Genomic DNA, 24,449 nt, shown 5'->3' with positions numbered 1-24,449 from the left:
ACTATGTTCCTACTACTTAACCTACTTTGAGAGAACAAATCACATGTCTTAACCCTATTTTTTTTTTCCTGAGTAGTTTTTTTTTTTTGCTGCTTTTTCTTACAATCTCATTTTTATTGTAGCCCATACTGGAGAGAAACTAAATATGCATATTTGCATATGAAATTGAGTAAAAGAAACCATAGAATGAAAATATTGCTATGAGTCTCCACTACAAAACACTTTGGGACTATGACCAAAGTACTATATAAGGTCTATTACTATTCTTTGAAAAAGTGTCTCAAAGATATTAAAAGAAGATATCCTGTACCTGTGGGCCAGATTCAAAATTACCCAAGTCTTTAAGAACAGGTTCAAAGTACAAATTAAGTATTTCACTGAATATAGAAATAGATGACTTCATTCTGTAATAACATGCTAGTAAGAGGTCTTCACTTTCTTTTCAGCAATTTCTGTGAACTGTGAACCCTCTATAAAATGTCAAGGAATTAATACAGTATTTCTAAGTATTTTGTACATTATCAAGAGGGAGAATTAGATAGGAATCTGTTTCCATAAAGAAAAAAACAAACAGAGATGAATAGTGTAATAAAAACATCAAAGTAATCCATTAACTGATAGAGTATGCAGAAGCAGTTACAAACTATCCATTTCTTCCTAAAAGTGAAGACAATGGCTGCAGAGCAGCCAGCATCTGATTCCTTTGGCACAAAAAAGTACTTTTTTTTTTTTCGGAGGTACTCACTAAGAATCTGTAAATATCATACCTTAAGGGGATGAAAAAATTCAATATGCAATTCCACACCTCTTACTGTGAATGGAAGAAGAATTTTCCACCTTCAGTTACAGCAAATATCTCTTAAATGTTTTTGAATTATGAGATTTTCCTTAAACAGCCTTTTGGACAGAAAGACAGGTAGCAGTTCAGAATTCCAAAGAATAATTTCAGATGATAGGGAAAGCAATGTTAAGTGAGCCTAGTACCAGTATGTAATTACTGCATAAAAGGCTTTGATCTTAGTTCATTATGATTGTGAATTTATCTCATCCTGGGAATCCAGATGGTATTTTTATATTACCTTTTATATAAATTTATTTACCTTTTATATAAATAAAATAGCAACATTTTATGCCTTTACATATGACTGAGACACTACTGCAAAATTTGTACTACAGTTCTGTTACAGTGACATATAGGGCCTGAATATCTTTCAAGATTTCATAGAACACAAATGAGAATTACTGTTAAAAATAATTCCTCACACTTGTTCACCTATAATATTTGTTTTATCCACTTTTAATGAGGTCCTTTTTTTCCCTGTCCTCTGACCAATCATAGAAATATCATTGTATTGTCGCCTCTTGGGGAGGACCTGATCATCTGTGCTAAGCATATGTATAAAAGATTCTGCTCCAAACTGTTGACGTAGGAAGCTCAGATGAGATATTAAGAACAGGCAATGGAGGGTTTTTTTCCCCCCATATAGTACTTTCAGTAGCAGCCAATTCTGCATGCAAAACCAAACTATCTGAAGCTAGACTATCATCATTTTAAGTCACTCACCACATCTTGGAAAGCTCACTTCTTATATTTGTAGAGTACCAAGTACCATTATTAAATGAAAACTGCAATCACTAGGTTGACAATTCCTAAAAATTAGGCAGATCCAGTTTGTTTCATGCTAACTCAAGAGATCAAATAGCACTAAGATTAGTGGTTTTTCTTTTTTTTTTTAATTAAAATTTAAGCATATATGTCTTTGAATTGACATAGGAACAGAATTTCACCTCCTAGAATGAATAAAATTGTAATGAAATCTAAAAACTCTACCCATGAAATGCAAAATTATCTCTCGTAATTCCTCACATATATAAAAGGCTCAACTCAGCTGGCTAAACATAGAAATCTAATGCTCCTTCAGTCCTCCTAAGGTATGCAAGATATCTACAAAACAACTAACAGTTAGTTTTATCTGCCAAGGCATGGGACTCAAGGGAGACCTACACATTTTTGAAGGTTTGACAGAGGCCACAAAATACCTCATAACACCTCAAATGACAAACACCTACATTTAGTCAATGAATCATGGCCAGAATGTCTTCATAAATAGGCTTCTGCAAGATGCTATTGCACATCATAACTTCAAACTGCTCATTATCTACTGGTAGTTCATCTGTTTTCTAACAATAAATAGCTCTGATTTGAGAAGAGTGGGATGTCTAAGGCCATTTGGCATAAACATTTGTCCTTTTCTAATTTAGATCTACTCATCTCAGCTTTGAAATCACATGAATTATGTGATTCTTGTTTAGATTACTTTTGTGTTGCCAGTGCACTGTAACATCTGCTAAATAACAGGAGCCCTGTGTGTATAGCTTAGACCCCCCAGGATAAAGTATTATTAAATTCCATTAGTATTGCCAGTCCTCTGGGCCATGTAACATTTCCTTTTACGTTGTTTGTAAACCAACAACTTTAATTATAAATCAGGCTGTGTATTCTAATTTAGTTGCATACTAATGACTATCTGTAGTTCTTAGCACAAAGTGATAGTAATTTATATACTTTAAATATATAAGCATTTACAGTTCTCAGACACCTCCTGATCAGTTAGTGCGCCAAACCTTTGTCCACCTTCTGCAAATACATCACCTGGTCTAACCTCATGGTATGCCAATATCTGTCCTGACACTTCCTTTTCAAATATTTCCTACCTCTTAAAATGTAGTATTTCTCAGCAGTGATGTGCAGTTATTATTTAACAGTTACCAGAATGATCCCAAATTTATTCCTCTTTAAAAATTCAATATCAAGAATCACAGAATATCTTGAGTTGAAAGGGAGCCATCAGGATGAGAGTCCAACTCCTGGCCCTGCACAGCCCCATGAATCTCAACGTGTACCTGACAGCATTGTCCAAGCTCTTCTTGAACTCTGGTGCTGTGACCACTTCTCTGGGGAACCTGTTCAGTGCCCAACCACGCTCTAGGTGAAAAACCTTCTCCTAATATCCAGCCTAAGCCTCCCCTGACAAAGCTTCATGCCATTTCCTTGGATAAGAGATGAGATTTTCTTCGTTTCGTAAAGGAAACACAAATCTTCAGCTTTGATAAATGTATAGAGAACAAATGACTTTTATACAATTATGCCCTTTGCATTAAATGTAGGAACAGCCCTGCAATATATATTTCTGGCATGAAGTGATTTGCCCTATTTAAAGCAGCCTGCGACACATATTTTCTTCGGTAGTGACAAGCAAATGTCACCCAGAGAAAGAATTCTCTATAACCCTACACTAACAATGGATTCCACCTCCTCCTCAGTGGCTTGAGGAGGCTGAATCCAGAAACATGATTTATCTCCCTGATGGGACAGGGCTCTGGGCTGGGATTCCACATAACTTATCACCAGAGGATTAGGGAATCCTTGATGCTGTGCCATATCATCCTCCAAACAGAAGATGCCCAGAAAGATACTCACTTAGAAATGACAGACAAGCAAAGTTCTCACACCACTCTCAGAAGCAAAAACAGGAGAAGGAGCATTATTAACCCATTAGTTAAGAATGCCTAACAGGAAAAATTCTTGCAATATACTTGAGACCACATGCAGAGTTAACCTAGCAGCCATTGACATATGCCATTTTTTAAGGAAAATGAGGTAATTGCAGTAAAATTTAGGAGCCAAATTTTTATAAGAGATGAAAAAGAAATCTGTTGTATAAATTAATTCTTTGAATTAAAAAAATGGAAGAAAATGGTTTTTTGTATCCTAAGCAATGGCAAGTTAGGTAAGATTATTTCTCTAGGCCTCACTGCTGAAACAGCTATCTGACAGAAGTGCATTTGTAATTTTGGGCTGTGTGACCAAGGTGTTGCAAGTGTTGTTTATACAGTATATCTAGCACAGTGCTGCAGTACATGCAATTTAGATATAGCAGTCTAATACACAAATGGGCTTTCAAAGACAACAATTCCATGCAATTAAAGATTGGGTACAAACAGCTACTTCTCCTTTGCAAATTCTGTACAGCAACTCTTTTTATAAGTATTTATGAATTTAGGTTACTTTTCATTAGTTTTACTATCAAAGTTATGACAGATCAGAGTTCCTCAGAAAGATGTGAAGAGGCTCCAAAGGAAATATAGATGCTGCTAAAAAGAAGAGAGGTAACTGCTGTAATGAAACTTTTCCTTTTTTTTTTTTTTCTGTGAAGGATTAAAGAGTGAAAAATAGTTCATGTCCATAAAGGTTACATTAATTGTGTGCAGTGTCTGAAAAGAGTGTTTGGAGGAGGTGAGGTGAAGACTGTACAATTTTTATCTGGCTGGTGTATTTGGGACATGAGAAATATCATGTGATACATCAGAAGTACAGAGTGGGGTTCAAAAATGGAAACTGCATTTCACTACTACTTTGTAAAGCTCAGTAGCACAGACCTTGGAATATCTGCCAAAAAAATAAACAGCAGACAGGTCATGAAGACTTCATGTCCTAAAATAAAGTCCTTACCGTAGTAATCACAGACCAAGAAAAAAAGTTTTCATCCTTATATTCTTGTTGCCAAAGTTTTAATTTGCAGCTACATGAAGGTTTTCTACTGTATTCTGACCACAATTAAGTAAAAATGCACACTCAAATCTTACTTGAAATCAAATTATTTTAAATTATGAGGACAAAAGCAGTCCCAAATAAGATTTGCTGTCATTGCTCAAAATGCTGAATGTACCGGTGGTATGAACATGTCTTTACTTCAAGAAGGTTAAAATCTGAATACCACTGACATATAGTTTAAAGGATTAAAAAAATCCTGTTATCTCCATTATACAGATGGGAAATGGAGGCAAAGAAAGAATAAAAACTTGCCCAAGGTCAAATAAGAAATCTCTTCAGATACAATTTTTCTCTCTAACATCCCTCAGGATAAATTTATAGTCACCTAATAGAGAAATGTGGTAGTCATCTACATAACATACTTCATCATAGGAATCTTTTTCTTATCATTATTTCTAAAATAAGTTCAAACTAACACCATCAATCTGCTCTGAACACAGTCTGGCTAGCCAGCTAAAAGCTTTATCTGTGTCAACAGGCTAGAATATACCAGTGTATATTGTTTGAAATACTTTATTTTCCAACTAGAAACTTTCTAAAGGCTCCCTTTAGAAGCTGTCATTTCTCTGTTTACCAACTTCCAGCGTATTGTCAATTGATTTTCCCTTGGATGACAGGACTGGGGCAGTGATCATCAGTACTTGGCACAAGTGAGGCCACATGTCAAATCCTGTGTTCAGTTTTGGGCCCTTCACTACAAGAAAGACACTGAGGTGCTGGAGCAAGTCCAGAGAAGGGCAATGAAGCTGAGGAAGGGTCTGGAGCACAAGTCTTATGAGAAGCAGATGAGGGAGTTGGGGTTGTTTAGCCTGCAGAAAAGGAGGCTCAGGGGGAACCTTATCACTCTCTACAACTACTTGAAAGGAGGTTGTAGCCAGGTGGGGGTTGGTCTCCTCTCCCAGGTTATAAGTGACAGGACAAGAGGAAATGGCCTCAAGCTGCACCAGGGGAGATTTAGATTGGATATTAGGAAAAATTTCATCACTGAAAGGGTTGTCAAGCACTGGAACAGGCTGCCCAGAGAAGTGGCTGAATCACCCTACCTGGAAGTACTTAAAAGACATGAAGATGTGGCGCTCAGGCACGTGGTTTAGTAGTGGACTTGGCAGTGCTGGGTTAACAGTTGCATTTGATGATCTTAAAGGTCTTTTTCAATCTAAAGGATTCTATGATTCTATGTTTCTATATGCTTATGAAGGACACTCTAAAATTGTACATGCACCAATTAAAGAGAGCAGAGTCCCTCATAAAGCTGTCTGGACTATTTTTGAAAGGATAAAAAGTTAAATTAAATATTCCAGCCTCCAAAGCTGTGATCATAAAGGAAGCCTGTGTGATTGATCTGGTGTCAGACATGGTTCACAGCATGTGAACATGATGGACATGGCTCCCTTTAATTACAGTGGATAAAAGCAGGAAGAGTTCTGTTGATGTCTAGACTTGTAGCAGGAGCAACTCATCAAAGAGACATAGAGAATCCTTCCACTGCAGGAAGAAGGTGACACAATTTAGTCATGACTTGACAAGAGGCAAATTGCAGTATTCATACATGATAAATCACATGCACCGAGCTGAGTGTACAGCTTGCAGTCAGTACTTTCCTGTAAGCAGTGTAAGCACCAGGACCACAGTGTGAAGCATCTGTTCACAGTCTTCCAAACAGACTAATGATCTCAGTACTTGCAGTCTTCTGATGAATAAGGAATGTCAAATGACTGTTTCAGAGCTGGTTAGAGGGTCAGGAGAGGTGAATCATGTTGGCATTATCTAAGGTCAGAGAGCAGAATTTGCTTCCAAGCATCTTTATGAAAACATTCTTCCAGCCCTAGACAGTAAGTGCTTCTTACTGCTCACATAAAAAAACTAAGAGCCAGATTTGGTTCAACAGTTTTTCTAGCCTTCATCACAGTCAGATTCATGGTTGCCTCCTGTCTTAGCAATGCCAATTGCTTTAGGTACACACCCCAGTGGTTACATCCTTCTTTCATAGAGGTAGCTCTCACCAATCCTTAGTCAACCAGAAAAATAACTGCATATGTGAGAATTAATTACTCAGCCTCCATTAATTATTTACCTGTTGTGATAGGAGTTACAATTAAAATAAAGAAGCTGGGTTTACTGCTCATCCCCTTAGGTTCCTGTCCTAGATAGGGAGAAGTATTATTTTTAAATTATCTCAGTGTTTTGCTCACATTGAATCTTTTTTTGCTAAAAAATCAAATTCATTCTTCAAGAAGTGAGCTTTTCCAAGAATAAGTGTCTTCAAACTAATTTTCAACAAAGTCAAATTTAATAATTCCCAGGTCAGTAATGCCTAGACATTATCCCTACACTCTGATCCCAAAAATCCAATCTGTCCTAATACACATGCACTGTGAGGATACCACTGAAGAAACAGGTTGCATGTTACTCAGCCATTCTAAGGTACTAGTACTAATATATTGATTTTAAAGCACTGTAAAGGTGAAAAAGTATTCATGGCTGTTTCTTAGAACACGTACTTTGTGTCATAATAAAATAAGTACCGAATGTCTAGTTTTGTTTCTTATAATATTAATATGCACCTGATAATAGGAAAACTCTCTGCTTTGCATGAGTCCTGCCTTATCATTCTTAGCATTTGTTTTGGAAAATTAGCATTCCATTATTTTAAAATAGAAAAAGGTAATTAACCCTGGACACATTTACAATTTAATTTGTTCTAAATTCCCTCCACGACCAAACACGGAAAATACCAAGTAACATCTCTTCCGAGCAGCAGTTACAGGCACGCAGAACATCCCTGACAGCACCTAGCATTTTGCAGAATAAGGCACCTGATTCAAAAAAAAATAATTTTGAATGTCAGTGAAACACAGTCATCTCTCATCTAGAACATTTGCTGTTTCACAGAGCATACTAAGTCTGTTTAACAGTTTGTGATAGAATAGACAGATATGCAATGCATATACCTCCAAAAGGATTTTAAGTCACAAGGATACAATGGCCCAGACCAGAATGTGAGCAGAGTATCACCTCACCATATTCCCTGACATGGAAGTTAAATTATATCTTAAATTATCATACATGGCCAGATTTCAGTGTTGTGCTTCTTGCTGATGAAAATCTCTCTAAGATTCCAGAATGTTTTATGTCTCAAGTACATGCTACTATGTGTTTCTCAGGCCCTCTCTCCACCAGGCTCACAGATGATAAAAGTATCTGTTGTTCTGCAGAATCCCTATAAAAACACTCAAGATAATTCCAAGGCCTGTCCAGAAGTCAGTCTATTTGCACTGAAAGCCTTTGAAACTTCTTTAATCACTAGGTATTGCACAATACACCTTCACTGGCTCCACTGAAAATCAGTCTGAATTGTCTTAAAGGCTCAAAATGTAGGTGGAAAAGGAGAAAAATACCAGGGCACTGGTATGTAGCTGCGCACATCCTAAATTTCCTTTGTCGGACCAAAAATTTCTTGTTTCGTTGTTGCCATTACGACAGGTGGTAAACTTTCTTTTCAATGAAAGGAAAAAAATTCCCTTGAAAAAATACGTACCAAGTACATTAGCCGTACACTGGAGAATTCCTGAGACATCCTCAGTTTCTTCATTGCCAGAGCAGTCTGTATAGGAGCATCTGTTTGATATATTGTGAAAATTCTTCTCTGCATCCCTGTAACTACAGAAAAAAAAGGTAATAAAGTTATAGCATCTCCTTATACAAATGCAAAGTCAACAAAGGTCTTTCAGAATTGGTTACAAAGGGTTTAAACCTCTCAGTGATGGACACTTTTAAGATTCAACTGGACAGAGGGCTGGGCTATCTTGTCTAGACCATGCTTTTACCAATAAAGGTTGCACTAGATGATCCTTAAGGTCCCTTTCCAATCTGGTATTCTATTATTCTATGATTGAAAAAGATTGCCTATTCTCCTTGTTTAAGAAACATTACAGTTCATTAAGCAGTCACCTTCTGACGGGATTGTATAGAAGCAGGACCGAATAGATGTTTATCATTAATGTCCAGAGTATGTATTGCTACTTCAAAGCACCTCTAAGAATTTGAGAGAAAAAAATAAAATTAAAATCTTATCAAAAAAGGCTGTGACTTGGGAGGCACAGAACAAAACGTTATCATGCACCTTTCACTACGTCACATTAACACTTACCCAATAACTTGATGCTCAAAATACTGCAGTGTCTTTTGAAGAGTTTGCCGAATAGTCTGAGGCTAGAAAAGAATAATTTAAAGTATTGTGAGATTAGGGAAGTATAGCACAGTTCAACTAACAGATCTATTTTCCTCCAGTTTTAGTCCTCTTCATCTTCTACCTGCCATACACCCAACACAACAATGGATATGAAATATTATTATTCATTCCTTGTATGTTACTTCATTTAAACAGGAATGAATTTTACAATGTGACATAATTAATACTGCTTATGACTAGCTGCACATAACAAAGGAACCACTTCACTATCAGCTCTCAAAAACTATCACCCACCAATTATCTTACTAATTGAAAATAACTTGAAATAGTCTGCCAGAAAATGCTATTATTTTGTGATGAAAGTATCACCAGGAAAAGACCCTGAGTTTTCAAACTCTATATGCTCCCTGGGGCATTTTGTAATAAAGAATATTAAAAGATGCAATTTATTATGGCATACTTTCCTGACAAGCTATGACTCTTCAGTCATCTTTCAAATTATCAGAAAAGTCAAGTTCATCAAAAGAAAATCATGACATCCTTCAAGCATTTCTATGCTATTTCATTTTAATAGATGTTCAACAAACTACATATGTTCATTAATGTTTTTATTTGTATTATTAATACTACTACAGTGTTAGCCAAAATACTTACGTGCATATATATGTTTATTTTCTGAATTACTACTGTTGCTAAGGGTATTATTATTTTGAATGAATCCATGAGAGACCTTTGGGAAAATAAAGCAAATGTGATATCCATGCCATTCTCTTTTGAATTTTCCAAGTCGTTTTTGGCAAAACATTATTCTTCCAAAATGACTATTTTGTATGAAATCTGAGAGATTTATAAACCAAAATCATCTTTGAAAGTCTCAAATTTTGTTTAGTGACCTACAGATTCAGCAGTTCAAGAGCTGAGCTTTCTACCTACTCTTACTCATGAGTTTGCAGAAGGAGGTATCTTTCTGACAATGGCAGGAAGAAAAATGTGTACGCCAGGCTATGTTAGGTTTGTACAACTGCAAAAACTTCTTTTCTAATACCAAACTATAAGAAATTATCTACCCTTTTGAATTCAAGTGTATGGAAATGCATGCACTTAACAAGTGCATAAGAGGGCTTATAAGTAATATGGGGACAAACTTTTGGCAGGTTCTGTTGTGATAGGACAAGGGGTAATGGTTGGAAACTAGAAGAGGGTAGATTTTAACTAGATATAAGAAAGAAGATTTTTATAATGAGGCTGGCAAAACACTGCAACAGGTTGCCCAGAGAGGTGGTAGATGACCCATCCCTGGAAACATTCAAGATCAAGTTGGATGGGGCTCTGAGCAACCTGATCTATCTGAAGATGTCCCTGCTCATTCCAGGGAGGTTGGACTAGATGACCTTTAAAGGACCCTTCCAACTCAAGCTATTCTATGATTCTGTGAACAAAAACAAGCTCAAAATAGATGCAAATCTTGAAAGAGGTTTTTCTTGTTAACTCTGTTGCAGATAATTATTTTACTTCTCTGTGGGAGCTCAGTTACCTGTGCCAAAAGGCTTTAGAAGTTACATGTTCTCTTGTAAAACACAATGGAAGCACCACAGGAATGAAACTATCACACATCAAAAAATTATCCCCTTCTCAGGGGTACAGCAGGTGTTGAAGTCTTTAGGCCTAATGGGCTACACATGTATTTCATGGCATGTTCTCACAGTGATTCAGAAGCTTTCTTGTGCTCAGCAGGCAGAAAAATCCACTCTTCACACACAGAAAATATGTATTTTCCCACACCAGCAACAAAGCAAACTAAAATAGCTTTAAGCAAAGAAGACCGGCGAGCTGCCTTCTTCCATCTCCATACAGCATCTCCCTCAGCCCCACTCCCTACACACAAAACATTAGTACTCCATCAGTGACTCCTCTGACATGAAATAAGGAATAATAAAAACATTTGACTGCCAAATTAAAGCTCCCTTCTGGTTCTCCCAAAGTGCTTTTACAGCAATATGGAAGGCAGCAATACTTGGTATGACAGCAGAAAGGAAGGAAAAGAGCTTTTTGTTTTCTCAGGAAGTTTTGCAGCTTACAGCACCTGAGCAATGGACTGGTTTGGCCTTTCTCATTTCTGACACACAGATGCTGCACCCCTTATCCGGGAAGAAATGGTTTTGAGTACCTCAGGATTTAACTGTACAAGCAATTTCCTAGTCCCAAGCTTATTTCATCAGTAAATCCCCCTTCTTCTGCAGTGCTGAATGGAAAAAAAAAACATAGCCCATGTTAACTTTCTCCTCTGAAAGCTAAATCGACTGCCTAGTGGTTGTCTGAAAATTTCATACAATCCCATGAACTCACACCCCTTTTCACTGGCAACTCCTATCAAATCTTGGAAATTAAGTACAAACAAAAATAGGATTTTCTATTAAAACATGGGTCATAAACAGAGCTCTATGTAATGTTCTCAGAGCCAGTATGAAAACTGATCCGAGGAGTCACAAATTTTTTTGTCTCTGACATGAATTATTATGGCATGTTGCTGTGCACAGTTAAAAAGCCACTATTCTCACCTTCTCAGTTTGCCATATTTCATCACTGGTGAATTTCATTTTGTTGTAGATTTAATTCTGTAACCAGGGCCATGACTAAACAAAACAGCGAGAAGAGATACGACACCTACTTAACAGCTGCTTACAAGGGCAGTTTGGTGTATTACTTCTTCCATTACTGACAATGCACTGCCCACGAGAGAGAGAATGAGCAGGAAAATATTTCCACTGGATGGAGGCAAAATAGCTAAACCTTCTCCTGGAAGCATGACACACATCAGCTCTCCAAGAAGCATAGTTCTGCCACTCAGGGAAGTAAAAGACAGCTTTTAACCATACACCTCCTCCACTGCAATGTAAGTCTGTGCCATTCAGGTACCCAGTGATACTTATTTACTGGAGAGGTTTTAAAGCTTCATGGCCACTTAAAAGGAAAGATTTAGTGTAAATGTAAACCAGTGACTGATACCTAAACAATTAAACGTCAACAATTCCTTTGATTAGAATGATTTACTAATATTTGGTATGCATTACAAAAGTAATAGTCACATCAGTTTTCTAAGGGCAAATTATTGCTATTGTTAACTGTAAATTAATCCAAGGATTGTCATACCAGATCACATTCAAACTCCATATGGAACGACAATATATAAGTTAGAAGGGAACACCGAAGATACTCAGACTGACTTCTTGCATGGCAGAGACCACAGGACTTCCCCAAACTAATTCTGAATTCAGATATCAGGCCATGGCTAACCCTAATGTGTCAGAATAAACTGTAAAACAAAACTGAATCACTGATTCATACAGGTTTGAAGAAACCTCTGTAGGTCTTCTAGTCCAATCTCCTGCTCAAAGTATTTGATTTACAGCTGGTTGCTCAGGTTGTTCTCCGGACAAGTTTTGAGTGTCTCCAAGGAAAGCAATCCCACAACCCCTCTGGGAAACCTATGCCAGTGTCTGAACACCCTCATGACATTTCATATTTTTTTCCTTAACTCTGATTTTAATTAAGAAGCTGATCTTCCAGCTTTGCTGCCTCTCATCCTTCTTCCACTGTGCATCCGTGTGGAAACCTCGAACAGTCAACTGTAGACTGCAACAAGACACCCCCAAAGCTATCTCTTCTGAAAAGCTGAATAGATGCAGCTTCCCTAGCCTCTCAGATGTCCCACACTCCATCCCTGACATCCTGGTAGTCTTCTGCTGGCCTCAGAATCCCTGAAGGGTATGCAGAGTTGACTGGTTGCTAATTTGACTTTGTGACTCTAATGGCCTCTTTGGACCTTTTGAGCCCTAAGGTCTAGTCAATATTCCATGTACCTTATCATGCACTTAAGCAGTCTGTATCTCACCAGTTTGGCTCTAATGACAGTACAGGAGAACATGTCAAAGACTTTCCAACAGTCAAGGTAGACAATATCCCTTCATAATTGAGCCAGTCATCTCATTACAGAATTCAGTCAGGTTGGTCAGATACAATCCATCCTTGATAAAGAGTATAAATTTGGCTGTTCCCAATCACCATCTTATTGTCCTTTTTTGTGCAGAAAAGACTTCCAAAAGGACTTTCACCATAACCTCCCCATACATTGAGGCTGATTGGTCTGTAGTTCCCTGGATCCTCCTTGTCCTTCTTGATGCTGGGTGTGACATTTGCCCTTTTCTAGTCATCAAGTCCCTCCTGTGACTGGAGTGAGGAAGACTTGGAGCCTTTCCTATCACCATCCCTGCAGGCTCAGGTAATGCCTCAATATCCCTTGAGGGCATCCTGTGACTGCTTCCCACTTATATTGATATCTTTTTCTGCATTTGAACAAATTAACTGTTCTGGTGCTTTGAGGAGAGTATCAAGCGGCCCATGAAGCTCAACCAGTCTCTTGTACCTATTTACCCTACAGGCTAGTTTCCCATTGGAGCCTGCCAAAAAGACCTATGAAGAAGCCAAAATCTGCTCTCCTGAAGTATGAGTCCACTTCCTTGCCTTTCCCACCCCTCTCAGTGTTTTGAACTCCAGCATGTCATAATCACTTTCGCCAGTGATGCTTCAGCCTTTAGACCTTCAACCAGTTCTTCCTTGTTTGTGAGCAATAGCTCCAGCAGAGTATTCCTACCTTGTCAGCTCATTGATCACCTGCATTAAGAAATTATCTTCAGCACACTCCAAAAGTCTCCTGCGTTGCTTGTGTTCAGACCTATTGCTCTTCTAGTGGATTTTGAATTGGCTCAAGTCCCCCATAAATAATGAGGCTTGCCATTTCAAAGCTTCATCTAGCTGTCTAAAGGCTTCCTCTGCTTTCACTTCTTGACCAGACAGTGTGCAGCAGATGTACCACCGCATCACCCCTGCTCATCTATCTTCTGCTCCTGACTCTCATGCTCTGGGCCACCTTACTCTGTTCAAAGGAAGTGCCCACTCACTGCTGCCACCTCTTTGCACAGAGTGCAGGTCCTGCTCCTCAGCTTCACAGCCCGGCCTTCCTGAAAAGCCTGTGTCTATCTCCTGCAGAACTCACATCCTGAGAGCCCTTACACACAAGGATGTGTGAAATCCCACAGGAGGTCCAAGCTCAGTGGCAGCATGGGGATGTCTAATGCCACCTTTTTGCTCCCCATACTGCCTGTGTTTGGGCACAGGCACTTGAGATGGGCTGCCAGTCATGCTGCTTTCACGAGGTGAGCACAAGAGCCTTTTCCATCTTTTGCTCACTCTTCAGAGAATGAACACCCTTCCACAACAAACATAACTTGAAACCTCCCTCACAAGGTTGTGCAGCCAGTGAGAAGAGACCTTGCCTCACTTTGTCAGATAAACGCCATTCTTGCTCAGCAGTCCTTACTCCTCAGAGCTTGTTCCACGTCCATGGAGATCAAAGCCCTGCCCTGCCAGCAACACCACCAACACAGCTACAGACTGCCTCACTAGATGTGCCTGCTACAACCAGAGCCTTTCCCCCCTCACTAGCCAGATCAAGGAGACACCAACTGGGCACCCACATCCTTTGCCCTTGCACTCAAAGCCATGTAGTTACCTCTGATACTCTCCAGGTCTCCCCTGGCTCTATCATTGGTGCTCACAGGGATGAGCAGCAGGGGTCATAGTCCAGGAGACAAACAACCTTTGACAGCCTCTTTGCAACACATATGTGCGAGCTCTTGGCAAGCAGTAAACCTGAGACAGCAAGGCAGGCTGGCAGATGAGTGCCTCTGTCTCTTCAGGAGAGAGCTTCTGATACCTACCACCCTCCTTTTCTTGAAGCCTCTAAGAGTTGAGGCTCTGCTTATCTGTCTCATCCCGAGGGAGGTCAACTCTTCCACCTTTTCCTAGGGCATTTTACCTTCTCTGTAACTGCTGAAATCACAGGTGGAAAAGGCCCCAGTTGTGTTGTCAGAAGTAACAAACTTCCAACCTCCTCCACCTTGGGAGTTTCCACCTTTGACTCTCAAAGGTTATCTCTGTTTTCCTCTCCTTCCTTTCAACATGGAGCTCAGTTTCTTGGCTCTGCAGGGTGCCTGGAAAGACCTGTCCATCCTCCCTAATGTGTACAGCCTGCTCACTATCTACTACAGCTCTTCCACCTGGCACCTCAGTGCTATGACCAGAGCTGTTGACAGCAATTCTGATGGTGGCAGCCCTGCCATGACAGCCACTGTCACTCCACCAGCTGCCACAGTTTACAAGACGCACTCCTAAAAAAACCTGCCTTTCTTTCTAGATCTCGCCTTGCTTTCCAGTAGTGCAAAACCAGTTCAAGTCCTGAAGACAGAGGAGTAATAACTCCTCAAAACCACTTCTGTGACTAACTGGAGAAAATATTTATGAAGATATTTGTCTAAATTAACTTGAAATATTCCTAAATTTTTATTTTTTTTAACTCAGACAACTTCCTCTGAAAATGGATTTTAGTTTAAACATTGTGCACATTTTTTTTCTGTTTCTTAGTTCAATTTTCCCTTCTTGCAGATTCATTACCTCAGTTTTGCAGACAAAGGAAAAGATCTTCCACTTTAATTGCATCCCTTGTTATAAATGTCTTTCCTAAGGCAATCAAACATAAGCTTTCCAATCTTCTTAGAGGACAGAGACTTTAGCCTATTCCCTAGCCATTTTCTGTTGCCTGTGAAATGTCTTTCACTTGATTGCAACACCTTCGGAAATAAATGGTAGCGTTCATCTGCCCAACTGTAGGCACCCAAAGTGATTCATTTCATCCTACAGCTGGCATCTAATACACGCCTGAGGACTCAGTCTTTATAAATACCCATTTCTTTCTTTTGTCTAGAAAAGACATTGAGTGATTGCTTTAGACTTCGACATCTTTTAATGTTTAAGTGAGGACAGACAAACTCCACCCTGAGGTGACAGAACTCCACACAGTATCCCAGATGACTCAGTCTAAATTTACATAAATGCAGTTTCGAATTCTCCATCCCATTCCTTCTGCATCCTAAGAATATCTAGACAAGATCAGGGAAGAAAGAGACTCTATGGAACAGGGAGGTCCAGAGCCAAGAGAGCAGCCCAGTAAACAGACAATTCCTCCTTAACCCTAAGAAATTTTCAAAGATTTTGTAAAAGCTAAATGATTCCTAGCTGAGTATCAGAAGAGTTTCAGCAATCATGCTGTTAAAAATTTGAGGGCTTAAAATTTGAAACATGGAAGTTGAAGCACCGAAGAGCATAACAGGCTCAGTTAGAAATCACTTTGTTTCTATTAGAATTTCTTGAAGTAAGTCTGTCAGGTCAGGAGGCTCCTCCAGCCTATTGTGCCCTGAGGAGTTGCAAAGGCCTTCTTAGAGGAATCTGCACCTCTTCATACAGGAGAGGCAGGATACCATGGATCCCAGCCAAATCAGCACTTCGAAGCTGAAAGTTATAAATGCTTAAAATTTGAAGAGTTCAATCACAAACTCAGCAGATGCGCAAGACTTCAATTGCCAGTTCCACTGCTGGTGATCATTCACTAATGAAAAACTTTTTGTATTTTCATATTTCAAAACCAATTTTAGTCAAGTCTTTGTGCATAGGTGATTACAGATCTCTCAGCACACATGAGCAGATGTGCATCTGGCCCATCCAAAAGAAGATAAATGGCAAAACAGTCATTTTTAGAATGGTTTTTTTAAATATTTATCCCATGATCATATAAGCAGTGAAAAACTTTCTCTCCCTGTCCTGGTCACCAAAATATTGAATTAAAGTGGTTTCAAACAAAGAATCAAGGCTCCAGCTGAAGACAAACACTTATCAACATTCTTAAGTGTCAGGGGTGGAGAGATAAGCATTGAAATTGATGCAGCTAGGGAAAAGCAGAATGCAAAAAGAAAAGGAAGGCTCCTTTGGCATCCAACAATTTTCTAATGATACAGAAAAGAGGAAGGCCTCCTAGCAGGTCCTGTACAGCTAGGATCCCTCCCTTTCCCATTCCCAATAGCTGGAGATGGAACCAAAGGGAACAGACAGAAATCAGAAACAGAAAACAGAGTCTCAAAATAAGCAATCATCTGAAACTATAAAAAATAAATAATCTTTGGGGAGTTAATTTCAGTCTTTCTGATAATATAATCAGGAAAAAATATAGTTTTGCTCTCTGGCTTCTGAATACTTAGGGTGCACTCATTTTTTCTCTGCAAGTATATGAGCTAAAAATGTATTTTTTCTTCATGAACACCAGCTTCCCAATTCCACATGTTCGTAGTTTAGATAAAAGCACCAACTCCTTGCAGATCCCCATGACTAGCACCAGATTTGGTATCGAGAGGATGATACAGAATCCCCAGGAGGGGACTCTTTGGGTATACAGGGCAGGATGACCGACAGCTGGAGACAAAACAAGCTGCCCTGCAACAGCTCATGATGATCCAGATGGGACCAGGTGAGGATGAAGTGCCTGAGCTCAGTACCACTGGCAGATTAACCTGAGACCATTCTGCTCCTCAGTTCATGCAAACAGGGATACTCTTCACAGAGAAATACTTGCGCACATTTGAGAAAATGCCCTTAATTTAATAAATAACAGTGAGAATAATAATTTTACCCAATACTATTTCATAGCAACAACAATGCAAACACCATGAAGAAATAAAGCAGAACTAAATAATAAATAGAAATTATAACTTCTGCATCCCCAGCTGCCTTTCAACTAGAAGAATCACAGACATTATGGATGGAAATTGCCTATTAGATCATCTAGTCTAACTCCTTGACAGTGAAGGATAAATATCTCAGGGTGCTATCCCTTATAACACCGTCTGGGATCACTTTGTTCATCTTTGAATTTCTGCCATGTCTGAAATGGATAGAAGATCTGTTCCATGCTGCAGAGAGAATGTGTTCAGTAGGTAAGAATATAACAGATGATCTACTGCTAATATTATATGTTCATCTTTTCATGAAGCTAACATCTACTACATAATAGTGTACACCATATAATAATTAGTGCTACTCCAGTATATTGATAGAAAATGAAAGGCTTTACATGGCAGTCCTTCTCAAGGAATATCTTCTGCTGGGACAGAGAAAGAACCAATTTTCTCGGTATAATTGGACCTAATTTCATATGCAGATCTGCAAAGGTATTTACCCCTTTGAAACCTATGGACAATCCACAGAATTTTTGGCTTAATTTTAAAACTCAGTCTGAGAATTAGCAGACACATCTAGAAAGAATCTGGATACGAGATGGAACAATTTCTTTTACTCAAAGTACTTTATAGCAGCCTTTAACTATAGCACAAGAGGTAGAAGGAAAAAGAGGGCTTTCCTCTGTGTTAACATTACACATTTTACCAGAGTACACCCAACTACTGCGAGGTGGTAACTGGCTCTGCTCACACAATTTCAAATGAAGGACATTCACCCTCATTTTGATGTAGCCGTGAGGGCACACTGCTTTTTGAGGGGCATATATTAATGATCATGACATTCTCATCTACTTTATGTCTTTCTCTATCTGCACCTGGACACTTTGGCCAGGGTACAGGCAGAGAAGTTCAAAACAATTTAGATCAATTTTGTGGGATTAACACTGGTGCTGCCACACTCTGGTTTGTCAGCCAGTGGGTCAGTTTTGTCTGTGGGCAAACCTGTTCTTCCACAGGGATATGCTCACAGCTTCCAGGTAGCAAAGATGCCTGCAATGTATGAATGTTACTGAGACAGATTTTTTTCCCAAGCACTGTAGGGAAGTTAAGATTTCAGCCTGAAACAGCACAAACATTAAGAAACCAAATATTGCTATGATCAATCTAAACACTAGATGTCAAATATTCAAATTCACCCTCGATGAGATGACCTCTAGGTCAATACTACAATACTTCAATGCTGCAGGCCTTCTGGTGCAGCTAAATTTTTTTAATATTTTATTTGCCAAGGCTGAATTTTCCTTGCATGAGGTGTTAGAGTACTGAACAAGACAAACAAACAAAACCAACTATGATGCTTATATTGATTAAAGTTTTCCAGAATGATCCCATTTAAGACACCACAATTCTATTCCATGCTATGAAATAACAGATTGACTGGCTATTGACTGCTCATGTGACTTTGTTTATAAATTAATTGAATGATACTTAGCAAAAGTCTGATTTTATTATGTTTTAAAAAAAGAAAATCATCCTGTTTGCCTGCTGGAATTGAAAGTTTCTCATTGGATGTGCCTTTCTGAAGCACTTTCATGCTTCACACCCACATTTTTCAGAAGGATGTTACTTGTAAAACTCATCCAGCCTGGGCTATCAGGTGAATAAGGTCATCACACCACTGATATGGAATATCATTTGACGTTACCTTATTTCATTCATAAAGATAGGTGGAAGTCATTTCTACAACAGCAGAGCTTAGCTATACCTCGTGGGTTAATGTGAGCCATAAGGAGCTCAGAATACTCGTGCAAATTTTGTTCAAAAATTTAGGCAAAATCAATTTGCTATCTCTCCTTCTAGTGGCAGCAACTTGTTATAGCTTCTAAAAGGAGTAGCATTCCTTGAGACTGAGTGGTAGAGGTTTACGATGGAGCCAGGTTAGATATAAGCTGCTATATTGTAACTTCTCTGCCAAAACCCCACCTCCACTCACTGGAGGATTCACTTGCCATTAAGCAATTTGAAGTTACAGCAGTTCTGTGACATAAGTAATAGCCTACACAGTAACGTAGATGACTGCCTTTAGGTTCACTTTTCTCCCACTGTCAGGAGGAAGGCTCTATTCAAAAAGACAATTCTTGAATTCCAACTATTTGGCGGCATCCAGTAGCAGCTTCCTAAATTAAATAGGAAAAAAATGTTCTTACTTTAATGTGTCTTCAACTGGGCCTTTAAAGAATAGCGGGAATAACTCTAGATGAACAGAAAAGTATAACAGAGGTGATTTTCACTTAATAATATTCATAGTTCAAGAGATGCGTTACACAGAACATTCAGAAAATAAAATCAAATGTAGATGTTAGTCAGTTTAAAGCTGTGTCATGCTGTAATTCTCATTCCAGAAAGATCAGTACAGCGCTTGGGGGTACACAGTCTCCTCTAAATGAATGCCCAGTCACTCCCAGCTCCTCTAGGATAGTCCATGCCTCTTAGATGAGAGCAGAGTATTTGACTTTTCAAATCAGTGACAAATTATGTTTTTCTAATTTTGGTTCTATTTTCAGCCTGGTATTGGATACAAGTCAAGATAGAACTGGAGCAAATGTTAAAATTGCTGCAAGGAACTGGAATTCAGTAAGATACTAAATGGCATTTCTAAAGAATCAAGCTATGTCAACTGGTGCCAGGATACCATTCCCATATAGCAGAGTTCTTAAGGGCAGAAAAAATTATTTTGATAATGAATAGCATATAGTATCATCTTTTCCAGTTATAATTAATCAAAATTTGTGTCATTGTGGGTGTAAAATTCATCCTTTAAAATGGAACACAGTAACAAAGCTGGAATCAAAAGTAAAATGTATCATTACATTTGCTCGTGATATACATATAATTACTGAGTTATTTCTTAAAAACAAGGTTGTAAATCAACGTCCCTATTAGGTTCCCAACATTTTATTATTTATCTCCAATAAACTGAACCCAGTCCAGTGACAAGGGCAACTGTGTTTTGACAGCAGCTGGATCTAGCTCCAGATTTTCCTGATCAGAGTGCGCAACCAAAGACCCTTTGACAGTGGTTCAGATGAAGGACAGAGGACACCTGTGCTCCATCAGAAACGTGGTTTAGGAACACCTTAGAATGGATAGGAGCTGCCTTCACAATTATGAGCTCAGCTTTGTGGGAACATCACAGGGATGAAAGGCTGTGAGAGGGCAGAGCCAAATGTGGGGCAGTATGCATGGAGCACTGTTGGCCATGATCTCTTGAGCTGAAGGAGTCACAAGAGCCGTGTGCAACACCTGAGGTTTATTGCACTGAGCAGCCAAGTTTGGTCCCACAAATCATCTTCACACTCTGGTGCTAAGCATCGCCCTGGCTCAATAGGGTTCCCCCCACCCTACGGGCTGGGGCGTCTGGCTGTGCCCAGCTGCTAGCAGAGCCTTGACCCTCCTGTTGTCAGTGCACCTGATTACTCAGCAAACTTGGTGCTTGGTGAGGCAGCAGGGCAGAAACTTGATGTGATGTTCAGTACATGCACAGTCTGTTGAGTGCAGCTGTGACAAAAAGCTGCCTCTCCTTGAGTTGCCACTGCTCTGCCTCCCTGCCCAGTGCACCCTGTTTCCCAGACCTTCCCCAGCACAGTCAATGGAAGGGTATGTGTGCACGTCTCATCACTACACACTTTTCCTCAAAATACTCAGCTGTTTTGGTGGAAGGTGAGCCCTATCAGCCTCCTAGTTCTGGCTGTCATAAAAGAGAGGGTTTGCGGTAAGCAAGTTCCAGATAAACAGTATCAATCCTTCACCCATCCAAGCATGTTCAGAAACATAAAATGAACCCGTGCTGATTGTGGATCAGGTCCCTACATCCTCTAGTATAATAACTGCAGGAGAAAAAAATCTCCAAAAATCAATTTAAGAGAAAAGTTGCAAAATCATGTGCACTAGAAAGTGCTAGAAGTTGTTCTATGGTAACAAATAGAAGGGGTTGCATTCACCCCTTGCTGCAACAGAGCAAGGTTCATTTTTCATTTTCCCAAGGTTCCACTAAAAGTGGTATTTGTGCAAAGTCACACTTAGCTAAAATTGAGACCGAGATTACAAGTGATAAAAAATGCAATAACATATTTTTATTGCATTTGACTGTATTTACAAATACTTCATTGCTACAGTTTATTATACAGAATCTCTTAGTACAGTCCAGCTGTACTAACTCATGAATGCATTGCAGAGAAGATACTAATATTTTCATACACAGTTTTGTGCTACCACTCACAAGATGCAGCCTGCCTGCACAGCCTTCTTGCTGTTCTGCCCCACAGACACTCCTCTTGAGTACCCACCACTCTTTTGCCCCTTGGATGCTTTTTCCTGCCCTGTTCAAAGCTCTCCACATGCCCAGAGCAGCTCTCCGTAGCCCCCTGCTACTGCCACATTGAAACAACATTGAGCCCTCTCTCCATGGCACAGTAGTATTAACCACACATACAGAATTTTTCCTCAGTGAAAGCACAAAAAAAAATATTTTACTGAGGATTTTGATCCTTGACATTGTTGAAGGCAAGCGCAAAACTAAGGCTAAGTATAAACATCAGGAACCTGTAGCATCCTTCAACTGTTGGGATGAGGACAAATTACTGCTGCATTCATGTTTAAAAAGAAAACATTAAACCTTGCAGGCTAGATATATAGTATATACTTTTGTATGTGCATAAATATGTTTATATACTTAAGAGACACCCATATCTATAGTATTATGGAATGAAGGTCAACCTACATCTATAAAAAAGTACTAAAGCTTTTTGTTTAGAAAGAACATCTGTCAATGCACCTTTCAAACTTGTCTTCTAATTTTACAAACAACAGAAATTAGTGCCATTTGACACCAATTTCATAGGAAAAGTATGGGGTTTATTTCTAATTAAAGTTATTCCTGATTTATACCAGCAGATGTGCAAAAATAATCAGATCCAAAGTGTCAGACATATGGCAACTAGACTTGTTGCATGAAGGCACATATTCAGTACCCCAGAACTTGGTAAGAATGCACCAAAATAACAACGTATCTGAACAGCAGTTTCTCTGAGTGAAAAATGAAAAGGCAGGAGACCTGGTTCTTTACTTATACCAGGACTATGACATGACCTTTTAGACTTAATGACATTAATCTGTGCCAAAATGTGTAAGATGGGAGTGAAGCAGTAGTTACAATGCCAAGAAAAAAAGGGAAATTTTAAGCAATGTGTATCACATTAAAATTTAAAAATAACATAGTTTTTTGGCAATAAGGATTGCTGTAATTACGTCCCAAAGAAACAATGGAAGCTGTTGTTTGGGACATCAGAACCAGGGTGGATGAAATTTTTGTATTCTTAAACAATATTTCTCTGGGAGCAGGAAGGAAAGAGGACTATTAGATCTGTCAAAGTTTTCCTCACCTCTTAATTCAAAGAATGTGTTTATTTTGAAAACATATTTGACAATTCACCACAGCTGTAAAACTGAAATCGTCTTTTACAGCAAGCTGGAGAAATACAAATACTAAGGTTATCTAAAAATACTGCACTGAGCTACTTCAGAATATTTCAAATATTTTGGGTAACACATGCTCTAATTATACCATTGTATCATTATCAAATTAAATAGCTTTTTTTTTGTACTAAAACAAGACAGGTCACCTTAGATATCATCTATTAATACCAACATTACAAGACCAGATTCTCAGTGGAGAGGGAAAAAAAATTAATGGGAAAGAAAAGTCTTAACTTAAACTGGATGACTATTAGGTATCTAATACACTGACTTCTCCCATTAAACAGGTTGTCTACTCCTATCCAGCCACTTAAATAAACACCAAACACAAAAGGGTATATTAAAATTAACACAAACTGATAGTTGATGGTGGTGAGACTAGTAAGTAATTTCCAAAGCTGGCTAACAATAATGCAAAACGATGATCCAATGCCACAATATCAGATACAGTTGTCCTGCAGATTAAGACTACTTGTTTCAATTAAGGTTTTATGCCTTAATACATTAAACTGTTCCGGAGACCAAACAAGCATTCAGTTGCAGATGAAACTTTATGTGGAAATTTTAGTGATGATCACAAAGGTACGTACAGGAGTGTAGCACAATTGCAACAGAAAGGCTGTAGAAGAACCTTCTATTTTACACTAATCTACCAGAACTGAGACATGGATTTCAGTCTTACAAACTGATATACCATATGTTACCGGATCAACCTGAATTCACTCCTTATTTTAGCACACTGACAATGGTTCACAGACTCTCAGCTACAGGTGTAGCTATCCAGATAATCGTTAAGTCATGGATTTCAAAGTCCACTTTAAAGAAACTGATCTGTCAGGAATGTCTGAGCATCCAGGAGGCACAGGGAAATCTGTTGCTGAAATATTTCTGAACACATAGCCAGAACTTTGCTTTACCCTATTCAGTACGGAGAAGCCCTACAAATGAAGTTCGCATCCCCTCGATGCTGAAGGAAGAATGTGCACGCTATGCATTACATATATGTAACTTTTTATATATTACAAAAAAAAAAATGTTGCTAGGACCTGTGATAAGCACTTTACCATATTGTTTTCATTCAGAAAGGGACTCGGCAGAAATGATAAACCCAGCCAAGGCGGCAGCTGCGCCTAAGCGTGACTCCCGACCCGATTTCCAGCACCGGGCTGCCGGGAGCTGTACTCCCGCAGGTTTTGCGGGGCTGGCAGCCGGCAGCTGAAGCGGGCACGGAGAGGCAGCGAGCTCCAGCGGCTCGGTGGGACCGCCCGGGAGGGGCGCGCGGGCACCGTCGCCTCCTTCCCGACAGGGAGCCGACCCCGCGGGGCGGCCGTGGGTCTGTGCGGGGAGCGGGCGGGCCGGGGCCGGGCGCGGGGCACTCACCGCGGGGGCCGTCAGGCGGCGGATGCTCTCGCCCAGCGAGTCCAGGTTGACCCGCCGGCGGCGCGGAGCGCGGCGCGCCCCGGCGGTGGCCGCGGCGGCGGCGGCG

At 39.4% G+C, this 24,449-nt stretch overlaps 1 protein-coding gene across 1 annotated transcript in view; it reads right to left on the bottom strand.

Annotated features, from left to right (window-relative positions):
- Nucleotides 1-24,449, bottom strand: part of GUCY1A2 (guanylate cyclase 1 soluble subunit alpha 2) — a 140,623-nt gene that overhangs the window by 115,148 nt on the left and 1,026 nt on the right. The window contains exons 2-4 of the mRNA XM_027651961.1: nt 24,344-24,449; nt 8,766-8,827; nt 8,154-8,275 (exon numbers count right to left, since the gene is read on the bottom strand). Of these exons, the coding sequence (XP_027507762.1) occupies nt 8,154-8,275; nt 8,766-8,827; nt 24,344-24,449 (290 nt within the window). The remainder of the gene's footprint in view (nt 1-8,153; nt 8,276-8,765; nt 8,828-24,343) is intronic.

This window comes from Corapipo altera, unplaced genomic scaffold (assembly GCF_003945725.1).
Source record: "Corapipo altera isolate COAL_440 unplaced genomic scaffold, ASM394572v1 0, whole genome shotgun sequence".
NCBI lineage: Eukaryota > Metazoa > Chordata > Aves > Passeriformes > Pipridae > Corapipo > Corapipo altera.
Note: the sequence above shows the minus strand (reverse complement) of the source record. Positions and strands in the feature narration are given on the sequence as shown.